Source organism: Plectropomus leopardus, chromosome 10 (genome assembly GCF_026936395.1).
Source record: "Plectropomus leopardus strain MGB_pleo_1.0 chromosome 10, ASM2693639v1, whole genome shotgun sequence".
NCBI lineage: Eukaryota > Metazoa > Chordata > Actinopteri > Perciformes > Serranidae > Plectropomus > Plectropomus leopardus.
The window spans coordinates 7,952,160-7,971,301 of record NC_142185.1 but is presented as its reverse complement, the minus strand read 5'-3'; the positions used below and the strand labels follow the sequence as shown (position 1 = coordinate 7,971,301).

Below are 19,142 nucleotides of genomic sequence, written 5' to 3'. Positions count from 1 at the left end.
AATGTGAATATTTTTTAAAATATTTTTCAAAATAATAAAAAATAACATTGTTATTGTTGTTATTATTATTATTGCAATTGGTATTGTTGTTATTATTCAACAGTATATTAAAGCTGCACCCAAAAAGTACCAATATAAATAAAAATATCTAGCAATACAGAACTGATAAATTACAGTTAAATTCCTTACAGTATTCTACAGTAGTATGTGAAGTTTACTGTGTAATATTGGCTGAAAAATACTGTACATTACTTGAGGAATTTTGCCATACTTTTACACCAATTTGTTAGTGTTTCAACTCACATAAACCGACACTGTGAAAAAAATATCAGTCCGCCCATCACGAAGTGTAACTTGACAGTCGGCGGAATTTGTTCCCTTTTAGGACCTGGCGGAAGTCCCTGATGTGAACTCCTGCAGGTCACTTCTCCTCCTCTCCACACGTCTCCTCTGTCTCCAGCAAAGCGCTGCCTGCGTCCCCATCAGCTGTTCGAGCCGCGTGCAGCAGCGGTGCAGGACCAGTAAAGAAGCTGTGAACACTTTTCACCCTATAACACACCCCAGCAGTCCATGTAGCTGTCCCACTCGATGTCGACAAACGAAGACATGAAGATGAGGTACTTTTTGCGTTTTATGTCAACTTTTTTTTTGGGCCGCTTTGAATGAAGTGATAAAGTTGTGAGTGTGGTTGCTTGCTACCTCTGCAGGTGTTCCTCATGGCTGGAGCGCCTTCTCTGCTGCGTCCTGATTCTCGTCAGCTCAGCTGCATCGCAGTGGCCAGGTAAGAACTAACTCAGAGTGTGAATGTAGTAACTCGCATGGCATGTTTAAACGCTCTTTAGTTAAGATTTGCATCATTCATAACATTTTCGCGATCTCCTGTGCATCGTTAATATCCTCTGCTGAATAAATCTTACAATGCACATAGAGTTCCTTCAAAATTAAAGCTTGAAATTAAAACAAGTAGTGCCTTATATTGAGGGATGTCCGTTTTGGAAGGCTGCTTAAAGCTATCTGCTCAATTTAGTCTTTGTGATCTTTGAGAAAGTGAGGATTCAAATGCTGCAAAAAGCACTAGGATTTTTTTTTTTGCTCAACTATCTTGAAAAGGTTGCAGCAACACTTTTTCAGATCAGTGCCTATCTGCTACAGTATGTTGAGCATGAAGTTTGCTCACTGCTGTCTTTTCTGTGGCTTCGTGACATTTGTCTACTTTGTCAGCAGCCTTTTATGTATCACTAACACACCGACTTGCATGGTTGCTACAACACTGCAATTACACATTGTTATGATTCAGTGATAAAACAGCAGTGTGTCCATTCTGAGAAGGTCAAAGTGGCTTTGGGAGCTGTTTACAGGTTTTCTCAAGTCCAAAGTCTGTCGTGTTCAGAAAACCTACATTCCTTCTTTGTTTGTCCGCTGTCTGACCACAGCCTGGTGAGTGTAGCGGCTGCATCTAAGTACTGAAAAATGCTTTTTTCCCTCCTTTTGCTCTTGTGTGATGACCTGTTAGCACCAGCAAGTTGTTACTTGTATTTTTCCAGCTGTTATAACATGAGCACATGCGAACAAAGAGGAAATAACAAAGGATCATTTCTTTTACGCACACAATGGTCATGGTGTTAAGGGTCTATATGAGCCAGTGAATGAAAGAACTCTCTTCTGCTGCTGAATTATTTATCTCTGAACCTCACTAATGTCCTTCATTTAATTTAGTAAACGTTGAGTTGGACAACTGTGTCGCTGTCAGATGATAGGGAGAGGAAACTGAGAGGACATTGATTAATATTTGATTGACTGTGATCACTACTAGCTAGACAGAGTATTTTAGAAGTTTAAGAGAGGACTGTATTCCTTTTAGTACTCACTGTACTGTCTATTATAATGAATCAAACCCGTGTAGTGCTATAAACACCAACAGGTTTAATCAAATATTGCTTCATCTGTCTTCTGTTGGCCATCATTTCTTTGTTGTGATTTTTATTAACATGCAGGATCTTGAGAATGATCAGTATTTAAATTTAGCTGAGATCAGAACAGATAGAGACACTTGAAAAGGGTAAAACAGTCAACCAACGTGAACTTTTTCACAGGAATGCTGTCCCGTCTGTGTGTGTCCAGGTTGAAAAAGCCTGCCACTCTGTCTCAAGACCAATGCCTTTGGCTGCCTGCGACATGCTTGAATTAGGTCTGATTCATTCCCAGTCCCTGGCTGGGTCAGGAATCCCTATTGTCATGTGATCTTTGACATGCACCCAGCGTGGTTTTGCCTGGGGGGAGCAAGGGGGAGGCAGGGGGAGGGGACAGGCTGTAGGGGGACACCCCGCCGTGCCATTTAATGGCTGAATTAGATGCCACATTAAAAATCACAGCTGGCTTGGGGTTTTCTCCCTTTCAGTGCAGGGGCACGATGGCCAGAGGTACAGGAAGACCATTTGAAACATTTGAGAAAGTGGTAAATGAGACAGGCTTTGGTGTGCTGGGAAAAGGATAACAGAGCATTTTTTTTAATCTCCACATTACTTTATCTACTCTAGCACATTTAGAATGACCATTAGTTGTGTATGGTGTATACATATTATTTTTTACCAAGATTAGTGGCAAGCTTTTTGATGGGCAGTTCTTTTATTTGAAGTAATTCTGCAGCCTCCATGTGATTATGATGAGCTGTAGTTGGTGATACTCATGTTGTAATGATGGGATGGTGGGCCTAAAGCAGAGCATCGTTTGACAAACATGTGTTGACACGCATTGTATGGTTGCAGTTTTTGCAGGAAAGCATCCGTTTCCGTATCTCTGATGTGTCCTGAGAATGATGATCTGAACTTTCATGTTTTTCTTCTCTCTGCAGCTGCAAAAATCAGTTTCGCTGATTATTTTTTAAAGACAATTTCTTGGATTTTTGAGAATTTTCTGGCTTTCATGGTACCACGTGTTTTAATCTACTAGAGCATTTATATTTACATACATATTTACATTTATATTTTTTAGTGAATGGATTGTTTATAGCTGTTACAGTGGTGGCTATTGTGGTTTTCATGAGCAGTCACTGAAGGCGTGACTCTGGAATGATGATCAGAACAAGTAATAACACTGTAGTATGAAGAAACAGTAGTTTTATTATGCAGAATATCTGCCTAAATTATTTTCTCTGAAGTATTTGCAGTCTTATTATCACATTTTGCTTTTATTAGATATCAGAGAGACTGGCAGGAAATTCGGGGACAGACAGAGAGGGAAGTAAGGGTCCTTGACTGAGTTCAGACCTGACACTTTGTGGTGACACGTGCATTATGTGCTTTGGCCCACTGTGCCAACAGGAAACCCCACCTATGTATTAGTATTTGTAGTGATAGCCCAGGTGGTTGCCAATGAATAGCAACATGACACACTATATTTAATAACCACAAAGTCTACATCCCATGAGCTCTGACAGAAGGAGAGAGCTAGAAGACAGGAGAAAGACAGAAATTAAGTTTCCAAAATAAAAGTCTTAAACCAGTTTCTCCTGGGCAAAATAAACTGCTTAATATTGCAATGAATTATTCAGAAAGTGAATGCAATATTATAGATCCTAAAGCCATACATTTTGATGGTTTTAGAAATCCATGATAACATAGTAGATGTGTATAGGACAAAGTACACAATAAACTTTGCACACACATTCTTATGAAGTGGCCTTTCTAAAAGTCTTACTTTTGGATTTGATATTAAATGCCCCTGTCAGATACCTTGTATGTAAATTGACATCCCATATTCATACGTGCAGATCAAAGGGCACATAAGGACATTCTGAAAGAAAGAAAGAAAGAAAGAAAAAAACATAATTTCGATTCAGGTATATAGACTGATTCATAAAATAAATAAGATTCAGCAGGTTATTTGACAAAACTCTCAGAAACACAAGTCCATGCAGGACATGGACATATGCTGAACTGAATGAATTCCTGACAAGATGCAAAAATGGAAAACTCTCGATCTCACAGTATGTACTGTGATTGTTAGAGTCCACCCTTTTAAGAATAAAAGCCTGTTTTTCTGTGCTGAACGACCATTAGATTGGCGCCCCTGTTAGGATCATTGCAACTCTCAAATGAAATAAATGGAGCGACTGTGCTCAGATTCGGCTGACTCAGTGAACCTTGTGATGTCTAATCCCTGGATTTTCTAGTCACTAAACCTACTTATTCATGATCGACGTCCCTGGAGGTGCCTCATATCAAGGCCTGGAAGTTCCATCCAGCATTGTTTAGTTGTATTGTGTCAGCCGCTAGCATTTAAAAGCTCATTAAAGCTCTGCCAGGACAATTCTTTATATCTTTGAGTGTCGAGCTCGACTTGAGACTTTCGGTATTGACTTACGTGTGTGAGGTTGTGGGTGGGGGTCATTCCAGATGTCAAGTGGGTGTCTGTACTTCCCTCTCTGGCTGCTTTTTTAAAAGTTTTTTTTTACAACATTTAACATACAGGATTGACACTTCTTTTATGCATTTATGCTCTTACTTGTGCACATGTGGCAACTGTCTTTTGTCTGTCACTCACCAAGACACAAACCTGATCCAAACTCTCTGCTGATCATTGGGTTAGAAGTTTTAGGCGCTTCAGTAATGGACTGAATAGGCCTTTTAAAATCCTACTTGATACTTTGCTGTAAAAACACTTGAGACCCCATATGTAGCTGTTTTTTTTGTTTCATAAAGACTGTCACAACAATGTTTATGGAGTCATTTCTGTCCGTCTCTTTAAACTCATACAGCGTAGCAGGACCACACTCTTAACGCAGCACAGCTGGCCAAGACCGGGACAAAAAAAGCGTCTCTATATGAGAAACACTTCCTAAGGAGACAGGAAAATGTAGATGTAGATACGGTGTAGTTTACTCCAGTGTGGATGTGTTTTTATAAGAAAACCACGGTGGTCACATCCTGCTTTGATAACTTAATTCAACCCATCTGGATCCTGTAGTGAATCTGAAGAGTTGTATATCTGTGCTGGACATTGAATAACACGGCCAGTCAGTTTGAGACAGTTTGAGAGTCACCCCTGCGTCACCGGACACGCTGTTTGAATTAAAGTGTGTGTACACATCGGAAGCATCAAGTAAATGTGTGTTACTTTGTTTATCATATTCTTTTTTTATGATTTGTATCTACTGATTAAATAATTTGTATTTCATATAATTCAGGCACTTTTAGGCCATTTCTGCAAAAGATCTTACCTTTTAAATTCCTTCTATTAGAATTCACACAACCACACACACACACACACACACACACACACACACACACACACAGACCATACACAGCCATGTAAATGCACTGTGGTAACCTTATGCACAACCCAGATAAATGTTTGTGAATGTGTCAGATTTGACCCACATGTAACAATGTGACCAAATTTAAACCATCTGCTTTTAACCGTTTCATTTGAACCCCACTTAAAGAAAGAGTTACACCTGTTTAATCGTAAACCTAATGAATTTAATAATAGTTTTGTTATGTATCAATAGAGTGAGGAAGTGCATTTGGCCAGAGTCCTGTGGTAACGTGTTTCTGATCAATTTAAGGGAAAACACTGAGCCTGAATGGCAGATGTATCACAGTAGAGCAAGCTCCTACTCGCTGCATTAATTTGAAATTCATCAGTTTGGCTGATGCTCAGCATGATTAATTGAAAGGAGGATTTTGCATGTTTGTCATTGCCTGGCCTGAGGATCTTTTCATGATGAGCAGTGGTGTAACGGTACATTGATCAGGATCGATGTATCTGTTCAGGTATCCAGGATCCAGTATTATACGTAGAAGCAAAGTTTAAACGTCTAGATACATTGTCATAGTTAAAATATGCCTGTATTATGAAATTCCCATGGTGTGTCTGTGTCACCATTTCCATCCAAGCGCACCTCCTTCTTAAACATTCAAACATTGCTAGCACCAGGCAGATAATGGCAAGCAACCCAGAAAAAGACAATGAGGATATTCATTGATATAATCTCAAATCAATCACAGGCTGCTGAACTGAATGGAATGGAATGGATTGAATGGAAATCATATTGTTGCAGTTCAGTGCAGACATTCTGATCAGTGTATCAGCAAGTATTTTATTGTTGCCCATAGAATCAACATATTTTTATTTTTCATTTATGCAACTTTTATTTATACAGGTAATCTCATTGAGACACAGGATCTCATTCTCAAGAGAGACCTGTTTCGGGCATCATATAATATAATGGCAGTTCGTTGCAGACCGTTTGATTTATCAATACAGTACATACAACATTTAAGTGAAAGTGGAAGCAGATTAAAAAATACCAAAAATGGGAACAAGGCTCCAAAGATTCTTTTTCCAGTGCCCTTAAAATAAGTTTAAAATCCCCTTGTGGGATCAAGCTGGACAGCTTCCAATCCTGTTGTAGCGTGTTCCAGGTTGAACAGGCAGAGTAAGAAAATACCTTTTTGCTAAGCTCTGTGCAAACTGAGGGATATAATATTGCAATATTGTGTATGTATATAATATTGTAATATGATGAATATTGTCATTGATTGCCCCTAATGGTTAGTGTTTCTTGTGTTGTGATTCTGAAGGTTATGTGCATGTCCATTGTATATAGTGCATGTAGCCCAATTGTTTACCTTAAAGTGCTTACATCAGAAACATACCTGAATGTTAGCTGGCCCATAGATCTCACTTTACAGGAAATTAGGATTGTGTTTATTATTTAAAATACAAAAGACTGACTCGAGTCAAAAGAGTGAATTGAACGTAGTCTGGTTGCCATGTGTACAGAAATCCACTGGCAGGGCTTCGCTCAGTATTTGTGATCCCCTATCATCTTGCTTTCCAGAGCAGAGCATCCTTTTGAATGTAGCTGACAGCTGTTATTTGTATTTTTACGTGCTCCCAGAACTCAGTGTTTCAGGTGCGCTTGGCTGTTCTCTCATGTCGTCCCTGATGTCAAAATGCCGGGTTGACAGCGGCAAAATACAGAGCGACACCATAATTACTGCTTCTGTTCCAAGAGAAGAGGATTTGTAGGGCCACTTGCTCTCTACACCCAACTATCTCCAGCACTAATGGCACACTGAGTGCCCTCTTACCTCTCAGCACCTCTTTCCTGTTTGCTGCCAAACCCTCACTTATTTGCTTGTCTTTCCCAGCCGCAATCGAGGTAACAGTTAGTGGAAGGTGTGAAGCTCCGCAAATAACAGGACTGTACAGTGTATGCAGGTTTTGTTGAAAAGATCTGGACGTGGAGCGAGATGGAAACAACAACAAAAGTAACACGGAGCCTTGTTCATCTCTGTAACCACAGTTATGCATATTGAGATGCTTTTAAAATATATTTGCTTCAGGAACACGTTTGTACAAAATGAATTGCGGTTCCAGTACACATAACACAAAATAATGCAATAAGTACTGTGGCAGGACAGCTAATGCTTCTTAATATGTAGATTTTAAGTCCATTAGCTCTGTTGCAGGAGTACTAAGAGACTACAGCATGTTGGAGCAAGCTACCAATCTACTTTAATCAGCAAAAAAACAAAAACACAAAGAAAACTGTCCTGGCCACAGCAGCAGTTGCAGTAGTGAACTGTAATGTTATAGACCTGTCAACCGCCCAGACTTCCCTGGCAAAGTGCATTCAGCCTCTTTAGAGACCATTACGTTTCAGGCTTACTTGTACTCTCGTGGTCAGTTTGTCAGCACTGTAGGCTGTATCCTGGGTGAACACTGGTTTCCATGGCCACCAGGTGCAGATTTTTCCACCACAAAGCTGTATTTGGCCGTAGCAAAGGAAACCAGATCTGTCTACCTGGCACTTTGTCCCTGTCTCCAGCTTTAGGGAGTGTTTGCTTGTCCTCACTGACAGCCTGCTGAACACAGGGAGGCATGAAACTAGAGACCCCCTCCTCCACCCATTTACATTCTCCCGTTCAAAGAAATCTATACCATACGCTCTCCATGAACTAGGGCTGATCTTTAGTGACCATACAGACTGCCTACAGTTATGATGTGATCCTTTGACAATATTTCGAAGGCACTTCACATATTCACACTTGAAATAAGCATATTTTAACTGTCAGATGTGAACACTGTTAATACAAGCACCGGCTACCACCCAATGCGTTTTTTTTAATGAATGAATAGACCATTCAGCATTTCACGAGGCCCCTCTCGGGAATGCCATTGTGCGATTCGACCCTCACTTTGTGGTTATATCCCTCTTTTTGCTCTCCACGTCTTCTTATCTTGTGATTGACTCTCATGATGTGCAGGCCGCTTTTCAAGGCATCCTTGAATTCCACTCATTCACCCGTCCCTCAAGAGCTGCCATGTCTGTAGGCACTTCTCTTTTTACCCCCTCACAAATCTCACACCATGGGGGTGTGAACTGAGGAGAATCCCATGGGACGGAGAGATTACCATCAGGCCTAGAGCTCCTGTGACAAAGGAGGGATTTGCTGAGTCCTGTACCTCTGTCCTCCACTTTCGTATGGTCTTGCCGGAAGTAGGGCTTTGGGCGAGGTTTGGCATTTGATGACATGGCCTGTCTACAGTGTACCTGTCCGAAACTGAGAGGTGGACTTTCCAGGTGCACTCAGTATTGGATGTAATCTCTGGTAATGAAAAAAAAAAAATTACCTGCAAATGACTATTTGTATATCACTTACTCACAGTGAGTTACCTTGAATTTAGGAAGATGCCAAATGTGGTTTTGGTACATGTTTCCACGGTGCACGAAGAATACAAGGCGATCATTCTCCGTGAATTGAGGTAATCAGGATACAAGTTTAACTGCAGCAAAACTATATTAAAACATCAGTTTACAAACTGTCACACAGCTCGTGCAGTATCATCCTAGACTATATAAATAATGGACAGTTTTGAAGCCTCGAGTTAAGCATTTTGGCTGTTGCCATCTTGTTTTTGTGTGTGTGTGTGTGTGTGTGTGTGTGACCATATTTGGGTGAAAAAGTGGTGCTGCAGAGGAGCAAAGGATGGATCTGACTCAAAGATTGCATTGACACTTTGCAAACAGCCTGTCACTCAAGTAACCCGCCATTAAATATGCCTAACTTTAAGCCTTAATAAAATGTAAACGGATGAGTGATAAAAAAAAAAAAAAATCACCCCCCAGGACAGTTGGACATTTCAGCATGGGGTCTATGGGGACTTTCTCTTATTTGGAGTCAAGTGGCCATACGATGAACTGCAGTTTTTGGTTTGTTCGCTTTGGCTTCACTTTTCAGACTCTGAGCTTGCTGCCAGAGTATAATTCATGTCTCATTCACTCAGTCATGTGTTCCCAAACACACACATTTTTACTAAAACATTTAAAATACGTCAATACCAACAGTCCTGCACACGGACAAGTAGCGCGCTTGATCCGGTATAGTTTAACTGTTATTTATTATGGACCTTCAGTTCATGAGGAATGTTTGCCTTTTTTGGATTCTCCGTGGAGGCATGCTAGAAAAACAAAATGTTCCAAAAGAATTCAATGTAACATAAGCTGAGTAATTGATATACACATGGTCATTTTGTGGGTGAGGTATGCCTTTAAAGATTAAAAGATGGGGGTGGAAAAAGAAACAAAACAGGGAAAACAACCTTTCCTCTTGACTGATACAATTAGTTACATTATTAATAATGACGCATCAGTGTATTTCACTGTCGTAGCAGGTCAGGGTGGAGCTACTTCTAATGACTTAATATAAAGTTTGGTAGTTTTGTCCACTGGTTCCTAACCTCGTGCCCTCGGATCACAAGATAAATTTGGGTAGTCATGAGATGATGAATGGGAGAGGAGAGAATAAAAAACACAGTTGTGACACACAAATCTCTATTCATCATTGGAATTTTGTTTCTCCATGAAATATTGGATAATTTAGTGTCAAGGAGTCAAACCTCAAAAAGTTATTTAAATGAAATCATGTGAGAAGATTAAAGGAGAGTTGCTTCTTTGGTAAAACTGCTGCTAACAAATCCTTATCTTTGGTATTTGTAGTACAATAAAAAGCCTCAGGTGACAATTCTTTTTAGTTCACGAGTCAAAATGTTTGGCAACCACTAGTGTAATCTTCAACAATGTATTTTTTGATCACTTCTGTATTTATATCTGAAAACTAAGCAGTATTTAAAGCTGTCTTAAAGCTTAAAGCTGACTTAAAGTTGAATGTAGTAGAGTAGAAGTATCAGTGAGCATAAATTGGAGAAGTACAGTACTTGAGTAAATGTACTAAGTTGCATTCCATCAGAAGACTAAATGTTGTTGGATCATGTGCTGAGCCTGGATTTTTATGAAGCGAATGCCTCGGTTCTTCGTAACTTGGAAGCTGCTAATTGTTGTGTGAATCATGAGCTCCCAGACAATGAAGGGTGCCCTCTATTCACTGGGTGGTTGTTATGGGCCAGGTGGCACAGTGCCATCCATTGAGAGGTTGAGAGAGGAGGAACATAGGCCAACCATGGGGACGTTAAATATTTAGAGGACCAGTGAAAGATTTGCAGGGCCATTCCTCTACTGAGAAAGTAGCACTGTCAGTCCAGTGACGGGCTGAAAGGTCTGATGTCACATTCCTCCCTCGGTGGCCACTTGACTCACCGAAACATCCATGAAACTCAGTTAGTGCCATGTTCAACAGAACCCTGCGGTTTCACAAGTCCAGTTTATAACCTTGTTATTTGGGTGCGGTAATAGACTCGGCTGTGTAAAGTTTTTGTAACCTTGAGTTTCTTGTCTTGAATGTGTCCACCCGAGTTAAAGGCAGAATAGAAGGTAAGACGGCAAGAGGATAATTGTTAAATAGTAAAGGTGTCAGCATGCATCCAGGCTGCCTTGTGCTGACTTTTCTCACATCTCTTGGCACATTTTAATGGCTCTGCTCTTTCTAAACTAACGGCATGTCTACACAGAGGGTGTGTCAGCCATGATTTTTCAGTCACCTGTCTTAATGGCATCTGACAGAACGCATATGCCTCTATTTTAATCGATAGAGTTGTCCACAGGGGCCACGTAACGGCTCATATTTCCCTTGCCCTGTCCTCGCATAAATGTGGTGCTTTTAACTACAGTGATTGTGTGTACACATATCCTGTGTAGACACAGATGTAGCACTGAACCTGCTGCTGCTCTGCTCTGCTTTGCTACAAAGGTTGTGTAGTACTTTTGTAATGTAAAACACCTTTGCAAATGTAATAGAATTTACAACAAATACTCTTTCTGACTAGATAAATCAAAATCTATCATATATATACACACATATATATATATATATATATATATATATATATATATATATATATATATATATATATATATATATATATATTAGGGCTGCAGCTATCGAATATTTTAGTAATCGAGTATCCTACTGAAAATTCCATCGATTAATCGAGTAATCGGATAAAACATATTTTTGTTTAGTTAAAGAGCAATTATAAATATACATGAGACAATAAGACATTTCACCTAACAATGCACCATTGGTTTCCTTTTTTAACTACCCAGTTAGCTTTGTTATGTTTTTATTTTCCACCCTCATCACTCTGCAGCGCTGTGTTTGTACAGATTAAATAAAGCCTGTATGAAAGGCACGTTAGCCACGCATCGACAGTGGTCATAATTAATAGAAACCTAGCCCTCCGCAGGGCAAACGTTATGTTAGCAAGGTACAGTAACGTTAATCTCAGTAATTAGCGCCACGTTAACTTAATTTTGCCTTGTCTCGGTGACGGTCCTCCGCTCTCAGAGTAAACAGGGTGCCTTTGGTGGAGATGCTGCAGCATTGAAGGCGTACTGTTGTAGTATGCAAGCACTGTCTTACAGTGAATACACGCAGCAGTGTTCGCCTTGGTGTCCAGCTTGAAATGCTCCCACATTTTTGGCATTTTCTGCCTTTTCTTTGTGCCTTTCTCTTCGCTTTCGTCGCCTTCTTCGTCGCTACCTCTTCATCCATGGTTAAAACCAAACATATCCGCCGCCTCTTTTTTATTCCTTTACGTGCGTGACGTCAGCGCGTTGTGCCACATTAAAAGTAGTCCGGGCAAAATACCATGCTTTGAGCTGGCAAAATTAAACGATTCCTCGAGGCAGAGATAATTCCTCGATCATTTTTTGTAATCGAGTTACTTGAATTATTCGAGGAATCGTTTCAGCCCTAATATATATATATATATATATATATATATATATATATATATATATATATATATATATATATATATATATATATATACACTGTATATCATCTGTGATTCACTGGCCGTTTATCAGTATTAGTTAATAATTTTATTGTTATCAACATCCACTGATGGCCAGTGTTTTTCTGTAGTGTCACATAATTTTTGTATAGACTAAAAAGCAGTTTGAGACTAACAGCTTGTCATCTCAGGGACAATAGAATAAATACGTTTTGGAAAAACAGAAACGTAACCCTGAGATGCAGGCGGGGTGAAAGGACACATAAAAGTCACTTTTGATGTGTCAGGGGATGCATTGTTTCCTCGATTATGCTACATTGTTAACAGAAAATCCAGTCAGTGTTAAAATCAGCAAGAGGAGAGCTTTTTGGCGTTAGCTAATAATGTTAGAGAGGGAAGTGTGCTATATATTTTTGAAAAAGGCTTGTGAAACAGTTATTTAAAAGAAAGAATCTGAAAGAAAGTTATTTTAAAAGTTGTTCCATTAGTGTGTGGTTGAATTTTTTATTTATTGAATTTTTTTTTTTTTTATCTTATCAAAGGTAGTGTAATAAAAGGGTTAAATGGCTTTAAAACAGTTATTATCATTATTTTTATACTGAAGATTTCTTTCTTTCTCTGGCACAAAAGAGAAGAGAATAAATAACTATGAAAGCAAAAATAAATAACAACAAAAGATTTTGGTTTTGGCCTTCAGTCAAAGTGATATTTTTAACATCTGTATCGGCCCAGAATTTCACAGTTGGTTCTACTTTGTAGCCATAACTCCCAAAACAAAAATTTAACAAAAAATATGCACTCTAAAAAAAGAATACAGCATAAGGCCTACTGACTGCTGAAGAGGAAATAACCAATAAGTAGTCTGTATTTGGTTGGCAACACAGTCCGTGACTGAACTGAACCTGGCAGCCTGCTGTCGGCTTAAAGTGTCTGGACCCGTAAACAGGCACACGCTATAGCCTTAGGCCTTGGCGGGGTTTGTGCTTGTTTTTTCTCAGTCTCTTGTTTCCTTTCTCTCTCGGTGAAACTCTGAAAGCATGATAAGGTCACTGCTCTGAATGCCTTTGGGTGAGAATAAGTAGATTTCTGGTTTGGCACACTATACATAGATCGGATCAGGCAGAGAGGTTGTATTGAGAATGAATTCTCCAACCTTCAGTTTATATTTTGATCCTTATCTGAGCTGGTTTGTGTGTCTGCATGAAACTAAACGTTTCCTGTTGCTTGTCTGAAGAGTTGGCAGAGCGTTATACATGTTTACATTGGACAAGAGACAGAATATTTATAGACGGGATAAACATTATGCTGTCCTAGCTCTTATGCCGGTTATTATTTTTGAAATACTTAGCTAGATTTAAAAAGTTCAATTTACATCTCGGCTGTGGGGTCAAGATATTTTCCAGCCGGTTCACTAAGTTCACTTGTTTCAGATGAAGTTGGTGTACCAGCTCACCAAAGCCCCATCACGTGGATTATAACATGCCTTTGCCTGGCTTAAGCTGAAACAGAGGAAGAGCATGACCTGTGGGCTTTATGTGCTAAAGTGCCCAGCGGGGGGAACAATGAACGCTGGCACCCTGGACCCCAGTCTGGCCCGTACTAATTGAGGGCCCTGATATTGTCTTGTCGATGAAAGCCCTCTTTGTCCCACATACTTCTCTTCATCTACTGTATCCCCCGGGCCTCTGATATAGCCATAGGCATAACGTCATTCCCCTCCAGCCATTGTCACCATTCATTACAGGGGATTAAAGTGTCAGTTGAAGGTGGAGTATAAGTGAGCTGGCATTATTCACTGAGGGGTGTTTAAAGGTGTTGTGCCCCGTAAGCTAAAAGTTCGCCCCCCTGTCAACACCCATCCTACTGTAGAGGATGAGACTTTGTCTTTTGGGGTCTGGAGAGGAACATCTGAGGGAAAGACTTGTTGAGTTAGATGTGATTGGTTATTGGTCACCCAGTAACAAAGATTGAAGAAATGCCTCTCAGCGGTGCGCTTCTTTTCAAATATGGCGACAACTTTTAGAACCAACTCAAAAGATTGTCCACTTAAAATACATTTACATATGTGATTGTTCAGTGTAGGGTAGATAAGTGCTTGTCTTTGCTTTCATTTTTCTGTAGCCGTGTTCTTAATGTGGAATTTGTATCTGCAAATGTCAAGGGTTTGGCCCTATGACTCCCTCCTATGCAAAGAGGAAGCTTTGTGACAAAAAAAGAAGTGTTGTACCCCTCTTTCATGGTCGGATTTACTGTCAAAGTGTTGATCTGCATTGACACGTTCTTGAAGTGCTATGCAAAGCTGAAACTCAACACTTGAGTGAGGCCTCGCGGGTTCAAAGAACCGGCAAAAGGACAAAGAAAGGGACCAGCCGACAAACTGATCTAACAATCTGCTCCTTGCACAACCTGGCTAATACACAAATGAGATCTGCATGCACATTCTTTCCACATGAAGCCCGCATCTTCGCTGAAGGATGTTATTTACTTATGCATTCAGGGGCAACAACAGGAATGGAAGGAAATTGATTTTGGCTTATGCCGAATGCTGATATATGCCGCATATGCATTTGCACCTTTGCCAGCGTTTTCAGCTGCTTGGTAGATCACAGACTTGTGTAGGCAGGTAGAATTAGTGTGTTCATGGTGAATCTGAGGATGTGATGGGCCATGAAAAGAGAGAGATCAGAGAGGGATTGAAATGGCATAATAGTATTTTTAAGTGTCACATTGGTGCATTTACTTTCCCTCAGCTTTATATAGCTCACTGGAAAGGTTTCCTTGTAATTCAAAAGGTTCAAAATTTTTCAAAGCCGTTGAAACTGTAAAATCTTACCTAGATTGTGTCAAACAACTGTTTTTAACATACTGTAAGTAGAGGAGACCTGAGTTGTTGCACAAAAAAGGTTCTAATCTGAGGACACTCAGAATGATGAAAAAGGAAGGAAATTAGAGGAGGATGAAATTACAGACAGCAGCACAGGAATGATAACTCACTTCACTTTTCATTCTCGACTGCTTTAACACTTCATACAGCTGTCCTACATCATTTAGTTTAATTCTCTGTACTTTGATTAAAATTCAATCAGAGGTGGACGACATATCAAATATATTCCATGTATTGTGGCTTGTTCCAGGTATGAAATGATGTAAAACATGAATATATCATGAATATGGAGTTTAAATTGTGATGTCTTTTTTTTAAGCCACAGGCACCAGACTCTCAGACATGATGCGTCACACACACTCCTCCACCCATCCAAACCACTTTGAGCAGAGAGTTTTAGTTTCTGCAGAGCTCCACACTGTCATGATTTAGTCACATTTTGTGAACATGGAGAATCAGTACAACTTGCTAATGCTATTAATATATTAACTGGAGAGCTGTTCGTTTGTTTCCAACTTGAGTGAGCAGTGAATAAATCATCACGCTTAACAGTGCTACAGTAACAGTTGAACTTTTTGCTTTTTGCTTACCTCCTAACAGCAACTGTTGGGAAGTGCCAAGTTCACAACAAAAAACATCGACACTTCTGTCCTGGGACAAGATGCATGCTTTAAAATAAAAGCATCAGTTATTTTAATTATATTTAATTGAACGCCATTAGAACAGTATTTTATTGAACTTTATTATAACAGTATTTTCTTTATCTTTATCATTGCAGTCCTTCATTTATCTTTAATAAAGGGGAACTTTATTTATCTTTTTTATAAGAGTACTTTATTTATCTTTATTATAACAGTGTTTTATTGAACTTTGTAATGCCAATGCTTTTATTCTGTTCACTTTATTATAACTGTACTTAATTTTTCTTCATAATATGACAATAGCTACTTTATATATTTTTATTCCAGGTGTAGGTCATTTAATAATGTTGTATTTTATTAGCCTACTGTTGTTGAGAGGAGGTTAAAAATATCAAAATATATGTTGTCTAGCCTATATGATACAGCCTAAAATATTGCAATATCATTTTTTAGCCATATTGCCCAGCCCAAAATCCAATATGGTCATGGCTTAGGAGCTTGTCACTGCTGCAGAGAGAATAAATACCATATAAAGGTCAGCATCTGACAAGCATTGCAAAATGTAGCTTTGAAATCTCTGGGCAAAAGTTAAAATGTTAAATGTTGTCTTAAATAGATAAATGTTATCTCATATATACACATGAAATTCTTTTAGTAAAAAAATGTACTCCCCTTTGCTTATTATCTTTTTACTTTACAACATCTGTATCATTGATGATTATTCATGGATGGTCTATGAGGACAAAGCATTTGAAAGTCTTTGTCAGACGTTGACAAAACACTGAACAAGATAAATCCGGTATGCAAACACTGTCTGGTTCTCTCATACTGGAGTGCAGCATTTGGAAAGTGCTTGAGGAATCAATGTCTCGGCACATGCCTAGACATGGGCTTTATATTATGTGGCTAATGATCCAGACTTCTTGCTCAGACATTTGATCTTTGAGTCTTTGTCTTAAGTCTTCCAGGGTGATGAAAACTCACCTGTTCCAGCCAAACCCCTGAAGTGTCAGTGTTGTGGATTTGTTGAAATGTTGATACTGTGCAACAGCTTTGTTGATGCGGTTGTCATTGTGTAATATTTGGAAGTATAAACCTTGAGTTTTCTGTGTTGAAACATTGCATCAAGGTTGTTAGATGGTCAGTCAATAAATTGTCCTGTGTGACTGGCAGGAGAATCTTAAGAATGCTGATAGCCTGGGAAGTTTGTCAGTGGACAGTCTGCACGCCAAAGAGGTGGGCCTCTATTTTATTAGATATGAGCATGTCTTGGAATGTGACCATAATGTACCTTTTGACTCATAGAGCCAACAAGCTCCAGCAAGTTGTAGTACTCTAAAGACATTTGAGTTCCCAGTTTTTGTCAAAAAATACTCATTTATGGTTTCATATTTTTAAGCAGTTTGATTATTAATACTTAGACAGGCCAATTCTCTGTATGCTGTCTGATTCACAGAGTAAGATATCCAGTTAAGAATATGCATCTCTAATTGCTGTTTGTCCAAAACGCTATTTGTGCGCTTACCACCACCTGGAAGGAAACAATGCAGCCTGTAGCCGATACTGTAGTCAGAAAGCAGGTGCTGCTGGCATGAAGTCCACGATCAACACTTTTTGCAGCTGCTTCACAATAAAAAACCCCCAAGCAAATATGGCTGGAATAAAATAAATACCATTGTTGCATAAAGCACTTCTCAGAGTTCGTCAAGGAAACATATATTTTTTTGCACACATTTGAATAACTTGAGTTTCGCAAAGCAGGCGATGCTGCCATGTATGAAACCACTTAGGGCTTCAGTTGTTGCTACCTATGGTTGGTTTGAGTTTTTTAACAGTGCAAAAACATTTTTTTTCCAAAATGCAGCACAAAATGATAGTCAATGGTGTGAAAGAAGGTCTTTTTTAAAAATTGCAAAGCCAGATTTGAACTTAAAAGTATACTTAAATATATAAATATAAAGAAATGCAAAGCAGTATTACCAAATTCACTTAACATGTTCACATTTAACCCATCATTCAAATAATCGGAAAATAGATTTTTTTTTTTCATTGAGCCCTGAAAGCAAATGGAATTGATTGTGGCTTCTGCTTCATCTTGTAATTTTCAGCTTGATGTAAACTCATTTTCCACTTTCAGGCAGGAAATTGTGCTCAGGGGCATGTTTTCCGACAAAACATCAATGAGTCAGAGCGAAGCTTTGCATTTACCTGAGGATACTTGGCTTGGGTTTCTTTGATTTTAATTTGAGGTTAAAGAGTTGATCCGAATCATTCATTTTCAGTGTTTGATTGTTGCTGGATAATGCTTATTATCATCTGGGAGAAAACTCCCACAATCATTAAACCAACGGAAGAAATGTCTAACCAATGTCACTCATTGGCAGGGTTCCCAAATCTGCTTTGGGTATCAACTTCCACTTTTTTTTTCCACCTCTCTCTGTTCCTGGAAAACCCTTAGGTACTGTTGTGAAAGTTGAAATAATCATATGCCAGTGACCTTTTAAAAGGAATTATTTTTCTTTTTTTTTAATCAACACACATTCTCAAGCTTAAAAAATTATTGCAGATGTTTTATAGCCTCTACTGAAACGTCAGTCTTCATGAACAGAGTCAAGCTGGCATTCTTCTCCAACCAGTCCCTTGTTGGTATGTTCTTGGTGGTTAACTGTTTGAGTGAAATGGGTTATGAAGCTGCTGTTAAAGTGGATCAAGTAGGAAAATTGCAGAGCTCAGGCTCACAATGTGTGAGCCCAGTGGTCTGTGGTTCACATCCATGTTGTTTAGTGGTTTAGTTTATAGCAGGACTTTCTGGTTAGACTGTACAGTTTTTTTCAGGCCATGTTCTCCCATCACTTACAGTTCAGACAGGTCTGAGAAAAGCTGCCTTGAGCTCCTCGTTTCACTTCTAGAGATTGTTGTTTTAGCTGATGAAATCTGCCTGGCATGCTGTTACCAGCTGATGTCAGATCATCAAGACTTCCAGGTATTGCATATATGCAGTCAGAAAACAGCCTGTGTTTTATCTCACTGATTGCAGCCTGTCTGTTAAAACTGGGTAGTGGAAGCAATGTATTGCTTTATTCCTGACCTATAGGCTCAAATGTTTTTCATTGTTTTGGAAAAAGCTAATAAATGAAACTTATGAAGTAAAGTAAAAAGAACTGCATTTCTAATATACTGAATCCCATTTCAATTAAAAAAAAAACAACTTAAAGTCAGAGGTCAAATCCTCTGAGTTTAAGTCATGTAGCCTGCTTTTTAGCTGCTTATTAAAAAGTTTAGTTTGAATAAGGCAAGTGGAGGCCTTCAGACCTCTTTTGCTTTCTTGCAATTATTGTTAAACCTCTCAATTTAGGACTGTGGCCAAAATTTTTCTCGTCTAAACTAATTCTGACTCCTGATATTGGATTGAC

At 39.1% G+C, this 19,142-nt stretch overlaps 1 protein-coding gene across 1 annotated transcript in view; it reads left to right on the top strand.

The window, feature by feature from the left end:
• Positions 1-381: 381 nt before the first annotated feature.
• The window catches only part of col18a1a (collagen type XVIII alpha 1 chain a), a 99,009-nt gene continuing 80,248 nt past the window's right edge, over positions 382-19,142 (top strand). Inside the window, exons 1-2 of the mRNA XM_088082974.1 lie at positions 382-617; positions 708-781. Of these exons, the coding sequence (XP_087939100.1) occupies positions 589-617; positions 708-781 (103 nt within the window). The 5' untranslated portion in view covers positions 382-588. The remainder of the gene's footprint in view (positions 618-707; positions 782-19,142) is intronic.